The sequence below is a fragment of the Coffea arabica genome, chromosome 7c, assembly GCF_036785885.1.
Source record: "Coffea arabica cultivar ET-39 chromosome 7c, Coffea Arabica ET-39 HiFi, whole genome shotgun sequence".
Taxonomy (NCBI): Eukaryota; Viridiplantae; Streptophyta; class Magnoliopsida; order Gentianales; family Rubiaceae; genus Coffea; species Coffea arabica.
In genome coordinates, this window is record NC_092322.1 from 6,813,474 (window position 1) to 6,826,898 (window position 13,425).

The 13,425-nt window shown below is 38.8% G+C and overlaps 2 protein-coding genes across 2 annotated transcripts; one reads left to right on the plus strand and one right to left on the minus strand.

The window, feature by feature from the left end:
• The first annotated feature begins 3,568 nt into the window (after window positions 1–3,568).
• Window positions 3,569–10,278, plus strand: LOC140010431 (uncharacterized). Its single transcript, XM_072057428.1, has 8 exons — window positions 3,569–4,361; window positions 5,420–8,768; window positions 8,839–8,914; window positions 9,095–9,165; window positions 9,278–9,343; window positions 9,421–9,510; window positions 9,652–9,828; window positions 10,045–10,278. The coding sequence occupies exons 1-8, from the start codon at window positions 3,979–3,981 to the stop codon at window positions 10,078–10,080; spliced, it is 4,248 nt and encodes a 1,415-aa protein (XP_071913529.1). The 5' UTR covers window positions 3,569–3,978; the 3' UTR covers window positions 10,081–10,278.
• Window positions 10,279–11,007: 729 nt separating this feature from the next.
• Window positions 11,008–13,246, minus strand: LOC140010434 (dihydroflavonol 4-reductase-like). The gene is made up of 6 exons (XM_072057433.1): window positions 13,003–13,246; window positions 12,737–12,906; window positions 12,151–12,345; window positions 11,859–12,018; window positions 11,569–11,758; window positions 11,008–11,456 (listed from the first exon to the last, which is right to left on the minus strand). Exons 1-6 carry the CDS (start codon window positions 13,139–13,141, stop codon window positions 11,201–11,203), a joined length of 1,110 nt encoding a protein of 369 aa, XP_071913534.1. The 5' UTR covers window positions 13,142–13,246; the 3' UTR covers window positions 11,008–11,200.
• Window positions 13,247–13,425: the final 179 nt, after the last annotated feature.

Sequence of the window (13,425 nt, forward strand, 5' to 3'; positions counted from 1 at the left end):
TTGCCCACCTTTATATCAAATTTGCACGAGAGTCGTTCTTGCCTGAAAAAGAGGAAGAGATGTTGGATAAACAATTCTAGGACATCCATGATTGTGCATCTTGAGTGTAAGAGTGTAATGGATAGAGGCATGATTGATAGGCACATTACCATGTCCATGCAAAGGATGGGGAATTTGAGCTGGAAAGTAATCACTAAATCATTTGTATTAACAGATCGATCGGCTTGGAGTTACTGGTTACGTTTGAATGGTTATTTTTAGGAGTTTTTTTGTTAAATATATATATATAAAGTAGCGATTTGATGTTTGTTTGACAAAACAAATGTATTCACGAAAAACATACAAATTTTTCTGTAAAAAAATCACAATCACAGTGTTAAATACATAATCATACACACGTTGAACCTTAAACCTCTCCCCCCCCCCCCCCCCAAAAAAAAATATTTATAGAACAAACTTGTGTCGGGGGCAACAACCAACAGACCAACCATTGCAGGCGTGCTCATCCGCTCATATGTATTGTGCCCTCTCCTCTAATATATGCCATTCAATCATGTTATCGCACTTGATGAAAGCACAGGTAATTTATTACCAGTATTTATCAAATCTTCGTAATCAATATAGCTAACGCTACTATGTAGGAGTATTAGTCAGTGGGCCTTTTTAGCTGAGGCCTCTAAGCTAAACATCAAAAGCTTTAATTTTTTTTTAAAACATTTTTGAATTATTGAATTAAATTAATATATAATGCTGAGAAATTGTGAAGATCCGTGCTCTTTAAAGATAGATATTACTTACCACATTGGAAAACATAAGAAACTGATTATGGATTACTTCATTCTTTCAAAAATGATATGTGATTCAATTCCCAATTACGAAACAAAAGCAATCACCATAAGAACTGTCTTTTTTGTAGGAATCTTTTTTTTTGTTTATGGTCCTAATTCTTTATTGTTAGTAGTATTATTTAACCCTACACATTTTTCCCTTTGCTGAATAGCCAAAAGCCCTCATGCAAAGATAATAATGCTTCAAGATAGGACAACAAGAGTAACTGAGAAGAAGAACAAAATCTTCTTTCCCGAAGAGATCAAGAAAATGAGGAGGGAACAAGACACGGAAAAAATAAGCCTCGCCTTTGAATACTTTAACTGGTACCGTTTTCTACTATACATAGCACTGGTCATTGAAAAAGTAAAATTCAATAACGAAAATGAACGAATAATGCAAAAAAAAAAGGTTCGCAATGCATAGGATCATCAGCAGCTTGGTTAGAAGATTCATCCCACGTGGCTGTAACGATTTAAGTATCAGAAACAGGGAACCCGACAGAGTATTCTTTAGGTTGCAGGCCAGCTTAGATTAGAATCCAACGTCAGTTTGGGCATTCATTTGCTATACATTGTAAATTAGAAAGCTGTAAGGATTAAAATAAGTCATGAGCTGAAACTTTTTCTTTCCACCAAAAATTGAAAAAGAAAACTAGCCCGGCAAGATACTTCGTTAAATCACCTCTTAATGTGACAGCAATTTTGCTAATTGTTGCACAATTAATTTTTAAAAAAAGTTTTATGCAATAATCATTTTTATAACCCCAACAAAAAAAAAAAAAAAACTCGAATAAGATGATTTGGACATTGTCAAATTAATTACCAAAGCTTTGCAAAAACCAGAAAGAAAGTAGTAGAATTTAAAGGGCCTTTTTTTTTTATTGCTATTTTTACATCTGTCAATTCAAAAAACAAGGACCCACTTCACTAATTAATTTATCAGTTTAGAGCAGTAGTAGTATTCAATGAGTGCCAGTGCATGACATACCCTTTGTTAAGTATTAATTAGATGCCGATTGAGATTTGGAAGACGAAAATGGCGATCGATGTGACTTAGGCCATCATCAATTACAAGGCAGATGTTAGGTTATGATCGTGCAGCCATCTCTGTACAGAATTCAATCCACAGACCTCCCTATCATCTCATCATGGCTGTCAATTGTATGTTGATGGCAGTAATGAACGCTGCTCCAGCTCTGCTATTACGTTGTCATATTATCCTAAATCAATTGCAAAGAATGATGAATACTGTATATTATGTACAGCTTTAACTTGAAAAGAAAAAGAAAAAAATCACCCTTGATGAGGTCTTGTCTGGTGCAGTCTATTACTGCATGGTTCGAAGATTTGTCTAATCTAAACCACAAAAGTATCAAGCGCTGATTCGAAGATAATCTTTGGTATCCCTGAAAAGAGAGAAAGAAGGCTGTGGGGATGGAGGCGTCATGGAGACATTTAAGAGAAAGAAGATGACGCTCGGATGCATTGCATACCTCGTGAATATGGTGGCACGGTTTTATTCGAGTTGAAAAGTTAAAAAAGGGTTTGCAAATGATCACAAGAAGATGAGAGTTATGGCTTAGCAACCAAGTGCACATATGCTTTGACGAAGTTGCTTTTGGTTCTTGACCTTTTTTTTTTTTTTTTTTAAAAAAAAAAAAAAAAGAAGTATAAAACGCATTTGAAGAATTAAACACAAAAAATGAATAAACTCTCCAAAACAGATTCTTCGTTATATCAAAAAAGGAAGAAAAAAATACAAGATTCTTCATTGCCTTTATATTTTATATACATGCTGATTTTGAAAAACGAATTCCAAACAAAGCTAGGTTCTCCTTTGTGCATAATGCAAGTTTTTTTTACGGAAAATTTAAAATAATGTACCATAGAAACACCTTTGAATCTACTTTTTATGTTTTTAATTATTTTTTATCTCCTGTATAAGACACTTGAAAAGGTGTTCAATAGACCTTGTTTGAAAACTTTCTTGAGATTTTTGAAACACTTTTTTTAATCCTCAATTATATTTCATTTATTGAATTTTTTTATTACAGCACTGTAATATAGCTCTACTCGAATCCGATCAACCCCGAGCTCAAGAACAGATCGTAAATAAATACGAATCGAGTTCGAGCAACCATTTGTTAGATTCGATAGCTCGACGAACCACTTGAAAAGCTTGAATTGATGTGAAATTATAAAAATGCTCCTGCATCAATTAAAATCAAGCTCCTCGAGAGCCAAAATGTCGAGCGAAACTCGAGTTGTTTGCGAGTCAGAAATCGAACTAAGCTCGCGTGCCAGAAGCGAGTCCAGTTCAAACTTTCCTTTTCTTAAGTCGAATCAAGCTCGAGCTTCATTTTTTTTGGATCAATGAGTTCGAACTCGCACATTAACAAATCCAATTCGGTTTGATAAGATATCCAAACGCTAGCTCTCTCTTAGTTTTGTTTCCATTTTCTTAGTTTTGTTTTGTAGGAAACGCCTTTGAAGTCTAAGAACTCATTTCAATTGCTATTTTTTAAAATTTTTTTGTTATAAAAATATATATTATAAATTATTTGATATATATGAAATAAAAATAAAATTAAAAAAATATGTTCGTGAAAATGAGAATAGGAACGAGAGGCATGGGTTACTGAGGGCGTGAAATTGGGTGGATTTGAAACTTGAAAGCCTGCAAAACAAACAGAGATGTCAAGCATATACACGACGGTGTACCCCACCACAAACCTCTCAAATTGCCCAATCCCAGTCCCGGTCCCACCCCGCTCCCCAGACCCACTTGCCAATCTTGTCTCTTCAAATTCTATTCATCGCCGATTGAAACGTCAGCGAATCCAAACCTCCCTTCCCCTTGACAATTTGTCTTCCCGCAATTACTGCTCCCAAACCCACAGCCCCATTTTCGTCATTCTGCAAATTCTCCCTCCTTTTTCCAATTTTTTTCACCCCTCGTCCTCTTCCCCGCAAGTCCCACCTTCGGTCCTCCTCCTCGTCCATTGCTCCGTCCTTTCCCGCACTCCACTCTGCACCAAAAAAGAGGAAAAGCAGAGCGACTCCAAAACATATATTTCCAAAAAAAAATAAGAAGTTTGCATAAATAATATCCCTAGAGTTCTCCAGGGTTTTCCATTTCTTAGAAGAAATGGAAAACCTCTCGCATTCGTTTTCGAAGAAGAGCTACGGCGGAAATGGCTTTGGAATGGCCAGTCATGGTCATAAATCGGTCTACGACGACGTTTTTGGCGGTCCGCCTAAGTTCGGCATGCCAACTTTGGCGCCTCGTCTTGAAGACTACAGTGAAATTTTCGGAGGTTTTCACTCGGCCAGAGGCTCTTCTATTCCGATTTTGGATCTTCCGGTGGTGGAGGAAGCGGAGCTCTGTTGTGATGTTCAGAGCTCCAGGTTTGACTACTCTGAAGTTTTCGGAGGCTTTAACGGCCTGGATGTTAGTGTGTCATTTGAGGATTTGGTTAGGAAAGCTTACGGTGGAGATGATCCTTCTGATGATGATGATGATGATACATGGTATGCTCTTTTGCTATAGCTTACTGTTATTATTATTTTTTTCCTGTGAGCTTTTCTGAATGTTTTCTATGAAAGTTGGCTGCTGCTGGAAAAGTGTTTAATTTTACTGCAAATTTGCTAGAAAATGGTAAACATTTTTTTTCTTGTTTCTGCATTTCTTTCGATATCATTTTTCTAAGGCAGAGCGAGCTTTTCGAATTTGTTGTATCTTTATGAGTTCCCTTTTGTCCATGCGTGAAGGTTTGAGTGTGTTTCTGGGTGAAAACTTGTCCAATAGAAAATATGGGGTGTAAAGAAGATTTATTTTTGCTTAAATTTTGGCAATTTTTCCCCGGAGGGTGTTCGTTAGCTTGGCCTAAATTTTCAAGTGAGGGGAGGGTATGCTCGCCTTTCGCCAACATTAAGAGGGAGAGTTTAGGAAGGGATAACCATTTCAAGGAGTGTGAACAATTGAACCTTGTCAGATTCTCTAATTATTGAAACATGGAAAGTTTGAAACTTGGATGAAATGGATGAAATTTATCTGTATGTCGTGACATGTATGCAAATCTTCAAAGTATACAAGATTATCCAGAGCGCGGCTCCAAGCAGTTCCCTTTGGTTTGTTTGATTCCTAGAATTTCTATTTTTCTTTTAAATCTTGTTTTTTTAACTTTATTATGTGCAACTTTTATTGAACCCTATCTGTTCATGTACATTGGAGGTCTTTTAATACTTTGAATTTTGTCGAGAAGTTGTGAAACCAATAGAGTTGACAAACTGAATCATGCTTCATTGTACTGGTTATAAGTTTAGTTGGTCTCGTTTGACTTCGGGATATTGATGACACTGGCTGGTTTTATCTTCATTTATATAGCTTCCAATTTAAAAGAATGTGATCTTGACATTGCTAGTGGATATTGTCAATGGACTTGTCAAATAAACCTTTGAGAAATCCTTTGTTGTTTAACTTGTGAATCTATCCTTTTTACGATTATAAATGAAGAAGACCATAAACAAAATTCTAGTTTGGCGTATAAGAACCTACATGATGTCTTATGTCTGTCTTGTCACCCTAGGACTCCAGCACATAGCAACTCTTTGTCAGATGAATCAGATCCTTCGGTTTGTTCTGAAAGAAATCATAGCTTGGCAAATGCGAATATCTGCAATGAAGCAAGGGGCATTAGGCAGTTTGATATCTCATATCACAAGGCTAACCAAAGAAGCAACGATGAGGTATCAAATGTGACAACACACAGAGCTGAATTATGTGCTATGCCTGGACATACTTATGCGATTGATGAAATGCATGCTTCACAAAAAGTTGAAGGATCAAAGTTGCAAGAAGCCAGTGATCTGAAATCCAGTGTGGATTTTGGTGGGGGAGCAGCAGAAGACGAGCAGTTTAAAAACAATGTATCTGTACCAAAGAAATGTGCCGTTGGAACATCTGAAAGTCATGCCTACCGTGTAGAAAAATCTGACAGACATTTTTTTTCTCAGAGTCGGCCATTTGTAACTGTAAATGACATCAATCTCAGAACAAAGCCTTCTCGGTTGCCACCCCCGTCAAGACCACCGCCAGTTTTTGCATCGGACAAACCAAATTCAAAGCTTAAAGCTTCTAAGACTTGTGGTTTGGAACAGGAAGATGATAGTTGGCCATCTTTCTATGATGTAGAAGTAGATGGAAATTCATCTATGATGGCTTCTGCCACTTTAAGAGATGCCATGCAGAAAGCTCAGGCAAAAATAAGGAGTGCAAAAGAATCAATGGAGAAAAAAGAGGTTTTACAAAGCTCCTTGAAACTGCATTCACAGACTGACATCAAGGAGGAGAAGCTGAGCAAGACTTTTGACAGTTCTAAAGACGACAGAGTACAAGAAAAAAGTGCAAAACAAGACAGTGGAATAAAACTTCTCGCTGAGGAAGAAAGGTACAAAATAAAGATGAATCAGGAACTTTCGGATTTGGTTGAAAGAGAAGGCTCCACTGATTTAGCTGAAAAACCTGCAAAAAGAAGATACGGCAAACATAGTAGCTCATCAAATCCAGTGCTCTATAATTCTGAAGGAAATTTTGCTTGGCGACAAGGCACAGAATACTTTGAAGTTTTTGAAGCACATATACCCTTAGCTTTTGAGCACAATAGGGATGACAACGTGTTATTCCAAATGGATTTGGATGAGTTCAAACACTCGGTTGCCACTGAAACAACTGAGCAGTTAGGAGGTGGAAAGGAATTTAAAGCAGCAGAGATAGCTTCTAAGTTGGAAGATCAAAACATTACGTTTGAAGTGGTTGCAGAAACTTTTGGCGAAAGGTTGAGGTCAGAAACAACTGCTGGATCAAGCTGTCAAACACAGTCTGGGGAAAAAGCACATGTAGGTGTTAGTTACTGTGAATCAGAAGTGAGTAAAGGGAAAATGAAAATGGCCAAGCAGCATGAAGACAGTAGAAAGATAGGAAATGTCACTAACAACAGTGGACAAATGAACACAAAAGCTGACTTGCATGTATCTGAAGTTGAAGCTAAAAGTCATCTCAGGGGTGTCAGTGAAGGACCAGATACTGATAAAATTGCCATGGATGTTCATGCAAGGAAACCAAATGATAGGAGATCAAGAGAAAATTTTGAGATGAATTATTGTGCAGGACTTGATAAGGTTGGTAAACAAGATGGAAATGAAAAAGGAGAAACAAATCAAGATGAGAAAAAGAAGCAGCAAGAAGAGTATCACGAATCACAAAAGGACGAGAGGAAACAAAAAGAAGTTTGTGGTAGGAAAGAGAATCAGAAGCTTCACAAAGAAGTTGTAAAATCTGAAGATGATGAGAAGAGACTCAAAGGAGCGGCTGAGCATGCTGAGAATGAAAAGGATTTCAAGAAGTCTTTTGAGAAATCAGAAAATAAAAAAAGTCAAGAATTGGATTGCCTAGTAGAGAAGGACAATGGGAGGCTTAGAGAGGCTTCTAACCTGGTAGACAGTGATGACTTTGAATTGACTCCTTCATATGATCATGAAGACGGACAAAGTGATGCTTGTGAACCAGGCAAGGGTGAGGTTAAAGTTGAAGAGGTTGAAGAGCAGGAAGACAACAATAATGGATCAAACATGGTTTTTGTGGAAGATGTTGAAGATGTCTCCATAGTAGCTAATGCATCAGAAAAAAGCATACATGTAAGTGAAGAGGCTGGTAAGCATGAAGAGTTTTGTGGACACGCCAAAGATGCAGAGCAGTCTATGAGGGATGACAAGGACAAACAAGGGAATTTGGATCAAGTAACTAACCTGCCCATGGAAAGGGAGAATATCAAGGCATTTGGAGAGACAGGCAAACTGACTGATGAGATGAATGCTCCCTTTTTACCTGGGAAGCTTGATAAGAATTGTGGAGAGCTGGAAACAATTCAAGAATCTTTTTCATATGAAGAAAATGATTTTCCAACTGGAGCAAAAGATGGTGAATTGGGACTCCATCAAGGAGCAGCTAATCTTCTAGTTGAAAATAAATCTCACTCATTTGGCAAGATTCAGAATGAGTTGCGATGTCAAAAGCTTGAAAAAGGAACAGTGGATGTCAACAATTGTCCATATTTACATGAGCATGGGATAGATTCTAATGAAGCTGGCACTGGCATTGAAAACTCATCTCTACAGGAAAAAGAAGTCTCCCGAAGGGCATGTGATCCTGAGATCACAGCAGTAGCAAGTCATGAACAAGGCTGGAGGGTGAAGATGAACAATGGTGTTCAGATCACTATCAACAAGGAATCCTTGAAGGACAATGTTAGGCCATGTCAACCGTGCATGTGGGCTGATAATGTACAGGTAATTGGAGCTGGCTTATCAACTGTACGGGAAGACAGAGAAAATGGATGCAATGCAGGTCAAAGATGTGGCCAAAATGTCGAAAGGAAAGAGAAGAATCTGAATGAGACTGTCGCTCAGGAAGATGATAAAATAGCAGAAAGATTGCAAAGGGAAAGAGAAGAGCTTCTAAGAAAGATGGAAGAAGAGAGGGAGAGAGAAAAGGACAGGATGGCTGTTGATAAAGCCACCCTGGAAGCTCGTGATAGGTCATATGCTGAAGCCCGTGGAAGAGCAGAAAGAGCTGCTGTTGAAAGACCCACTGCTGAAGTTCGGCAAAGAGCAATGTCTGTGGCTCGAGAAAAATTAGAGAAGGCATCTTTCGAGGCTAGGGAGAGATCTGTACCTGATAAGGCATCTGTGGAGGCAAGGATCAGGGCCGAGCGTGCTGCAGTAGAAAGAGCTACTCTAGAGGCTAGGCAACGTGCTTTTGAAAAAGCAATGGCTGACAAGGTTTCCTTTGAAGCACGAGAAAGAGTAGAAAGATCAGTTTCTGATAAATACTCTGCTTCTTCCAAAACTGTTGAAATGAGACAGAGCTCTTCCTTCCATGTGAGTGTATTTTCATTTGTTTTTCTGTTAATTACATAATTGTTGCCAATTAATTGGGTTATAATTGCAGGATCTACCGGACTTTCAGTCACAGAGTGCTGGAACTTCAAATGTGTTGCGATATTCATATTCTACAGCCCATGCTGGTATGTGTCGTGTATATATGAGAAAGTAACTTTTGGACTCTGTAAACAATTTTCTTTTCTGTAGGTTTGTTTACTTGTGATGTTAATGCTTTTTTCAATTCCGGGAAAGTATTTCTTATTTTGAGAAATCCACATTGTTTCTGCTTTAAGCTGCTTAACCAAACATTGAAAAAATCGTAGGACTCGAAGGTGAATCACCTCAGAGGTGCAAAGCTCGATTGGAGAGATATCGTAGAACAGCAGAACGTGCAGTATGTGCTTGGTTTCCTTTCCAGCTTCGTCTTTTGAGCTCATATTGTGATATTTTTCCGAACTTTCTGTTGTAACATTTATGATCTAATAATAGTTTTGGTACCATTTCAGGCGAAAGCTTTGGCTGAGAAAAACATGCGTGATCTTCTTGCCCAAAGAGAACAAGCAGAGAGGAATGTATGCATCCTTTTCATGAGTACATTCTTGTGTACTACTTAATTTTGCTTGTTTCTTACATGAAGATACCTCTTCAGAGATTAGCGGAGAGTCTGGATGCTGAAGTTAAGAGATGGTCAAGTGGGAAAGAAGGGAATCTTCGGGCGCTGCTTTCGACGTTGCAATATGTAAGATAATCCATCCTTGTTAAATGTACCTTGAATAGCTGGCTTTCTTAAAAAAAAAAAAAAAAATAACAGCTATGCATTAAGCAACTTGTCAATGATCTGTTAATATCATTAACTGATATGGAACTTTTTTATTGGCAGATTCTTGGGCCAGATTGTGGTTGGCAGCCAATTCCATTAACTGAAGTTATAACTTCTGCAGCGGTAAAGAAAGCTTACAGGAAGGCCACTCTTTGTGTTCACCCTGACAAATTACAACAACGTGGTGCTAGCATTCAACAGAAGTATATATGTGAGAAAGTGTTTGATCTTTTGAAGGTAAGTTGCTGGTGACTTGTGTTAAACGTACTTTTGTCTGAAATTGAGGTGGTTTACACTTCCTTCATTTTGACCAAATGCTCTGCTGTCATATACTATGACAATTTTAATGTCTTTAGTGAACTGGTTATATGTTGGTATTTGCTGTTGGCCATGAATGTTTACTTGATATCCTCAACTGGCGTCGCTCTAAGAGTTCTTTTCACCTGTCTATAGGAAGCCTGGAACACATTTAACTCTGAGGAATGGTAGTAAATACCATCTGCTGCTGGTCCACAGTTGAGTTTGTAATTTACTGTTCAAGCAAGTAAACTCGCTTCATTTCCCTCAAAAGAAATGGACATTCTTTTCTTGTATATCCAAATTATGATTTCTCTTTTCTTTTTGTATATTCTTAGGCTTTAAGAAATTGCAACTCTCCCCATGTCTTTTATGAGGTTGATTCTTTCACTTACCCGTTTTCTAAGAATGGCAAGCCTGTCACACCACGGAGGAATAGTTTGAATGGAGAACCATGATGTTATTTTACATAATGAAGATTGTAACCGAGCTGCTCAAAATTATTGAAATAGTCGCTAAGAAAATTGAAACCGGAGATTCATACCAGAAGCTTTTGAGCTGACTCTGGGCATCCAGAAGATGCTTGCCGATTGAGATGTACCAGTCGCATGATTGTCTTAGCTTGCTAGTTAGTTACTCATGTGTCACCAGTTACATGTACGTCTTCTTCTCCACTTTTAAAACAAATTTAGGACTTGGGAGTTTAGCTGCCGATTGCCAGCTGAAGATGATCATATGAAGAACAGGATATAGGCTCAATTTCCGAAATTAGCAGCATTATCAACGTGCACTGCCCTTTGTGTTTCTCGCTGCTAACCCTGACCTTGAAACCACAATTGGCTTTTCATTTGGCTGCTGCTGCTGCTGCTGCTGCTGCGGTGGCGGCAACGACTTAGTAGTAGTCGTAATTTTTCTAATAAATATCGCTTCGGTGGGTTATGGCTGCTGAGGAAGAAGATTAATGAACAGCAGCCAGTATTATTCTCAAATTGGGCAATAAGCTAAGACTTCTAATTGGATTTTTTTTTTTTTATACTTTTTTAGCGAAAAAGAAATGAAGTTTCAGATGCATCATATGCGCATTTAAGCAGTGTGAGGGAACAAGACATGTCAAAGAAGTGTTCAACAGCAAAACCGCGCAACTCATAGATGACTTTGATTGAATTAAAATTGCCAAATGTTACAAAAGCAGCACACTGCTTCATCATCCTCGTGTGATGATAGCTCAGAAATGAATATAAACCGCTGAAAAACGCTTTGCCTTGTCGCCCTCTCCATCTTTATTCTTGTACTTAAAAAAAAGTCAATGGTGCTATTTTTCTGCGGAATCTGGAAGCGAGCCGTTGACTTGGCCGCTCGCCTGGTCCTTGTTAGCAACAGGAAGTGGTTCTTTTTCCTTTCCATTTTCATGGGTTTGAGTAGAATAGGGGAGCAATCCCTTTTCACGGCATGTGTCAATGGCCGCCCGAAACATGTCCTCCAAGGTGTACTTATATTGGAAGCCCTTGCCTACCAACTTCTTGGAAGAAAAGGAAACCACGGGTATGTCCTTGTCTACGCCCTTTAACCTTATTGTATCGAAGGATAGATTATACATAGATGAAACTTATAGAAGCAAGCAAGTGAACTCAAGTAGTATAAAGAGCCCAATTAAAGAAGGGAATATTTCAAGAGGCTTACTCGGGGATAGAGTACTCTGGCCATTTCTCCGCGATCAATTTTGCCAAATCATGAATAGTGGCATCATGAGAAGAGCAGATGTATCTTCCTTCGGCGGTAGGATCCTCGTACAAGAATATATGGGCCTCACAAAGATCATCCACATGGACGAACTGGCCTTGCCTAATAATTGAGTAGTGAGCTTCATTCCCTGTTGCAAAATATAAGGTTGAGAACAAAAACGCTCCAACTTTTGAGGAGATGATTTCCTTTTGTAGAAAGGGAACGGAATACACTTTAATTGTTATTACCAGTGATCAAGGAAAGTGCAGTTATTAGGCTGGGTGGGAATGTAGGCATGATGAATGGACCTACGACTAGCGTTGGTATTATGCTTATGAAATCAATGTTGCTCTGTTTCGAGACCTCCCAGGCTTCTTTCTCAGCCAAAAGCTTAGAAACGAAATACATCTGTTCAAAGAGAGAAATTACAGTGATGATCAGTTGTTGATGATTTCTCTCAACCTTTCTTTTTTCTTTTTTTTTCTTTTTTTTGGGGTGTGACTAATTTATCAAGAGAAGTATGGGAGATAAAATACGGACCCATCCTGTCATCTTTGTCGAATATATAAAGTCCAAATCACTCCAGTTGGTCTCGTCGTAGACGGGCCGTTGGTGTTCTTGAACGTTGACGGTTCCAGCAGATGAAGTGTAAACCAGCCTCTTGACAGTTTTTGCCTTGACACATGATCTTATGATGTTTAAAGCCCCATTGATCGTTGGCTTGATTATTTCGTTCTAGCACATGAACACCCAAAAAGATTGATCAGAGTTTACTACACACTACTCTTATCTAAAAACAAATCAATCGCGACTGCTAAAGTAAGGCGTAGAATTTCAGCTTCTGCATCATTTGCTAGTGTTTCTTGATGTACATGGAACTGACTTTTCACCAACCATTGTTCTAATAGGATATCAGGTGACATTCAAAGGTATGATCATTAGTGCTACCTTATCAATAACTATAGCTAGCTCGCCTTGATCAGTTATGAATCTTTTTCCTCTACCAAATACAGCAAAAACAAGACTATCAGAATTAGATTGTTGCCACCTCAACCCAAAAAAGAGGTGGCATGTTTTGTTTTACTCTTTGAGTTATGAACACACACATGTATATATGCACGCACACCTCAGGGTCTTTAGAGTCGAAATCCATAGGTGTGGCCACATGAAACACCCCTTCGCAGCCTTGAGTGGCTTCATCGAAACTTCCTTCTTCCGTCATGTCCGCCTTCCACAGCGTCAAATGCGTGCTGGCCTTAGGCAAATCTAGCAAATGTTTTACTTTCTTCATATTCCCTGGTAAGCAAGTAAATACCAAGTAAGCAACACGAGTCAATTGTAGGAGTACCACATATACATGGGCATGTAAAAGATTTGCAGAAATGTTGTGACCTGGATCCCGGACAGTGGCCCGGACAACATAGTCACGTTCAAGAAGTCTCATAACAAGCCATGATCCGATGAAACCAGCGGCTCCCGTGACACAAACGGTGCCCTTTGCCGCGGCAGAGGTTGCAATATCTCCTTCCATCTCAAGAAAGGTAGGAGATGAAAAATCAAGCGGGAAACTCTAATGGCTATTATACATGCAGAAGAAAAGCTAAAACCCTGGGGAGTTTGGCAGGTTAGAAGGGTGGAGGATGGCCTCATTATATATATATATATCTCTAAGCTGCAACCTTCAAGTATGATGTTGCTGAACTGGTTACGTTTTTGGCAGCAGTTGCACGTGCTCAACGCACCGTTTAGCTACCTGTTAAGATGGAGGCTGCCCTTGAATGGTAGCTGGAGGATGGAAGGGGAACCTGTAGCATC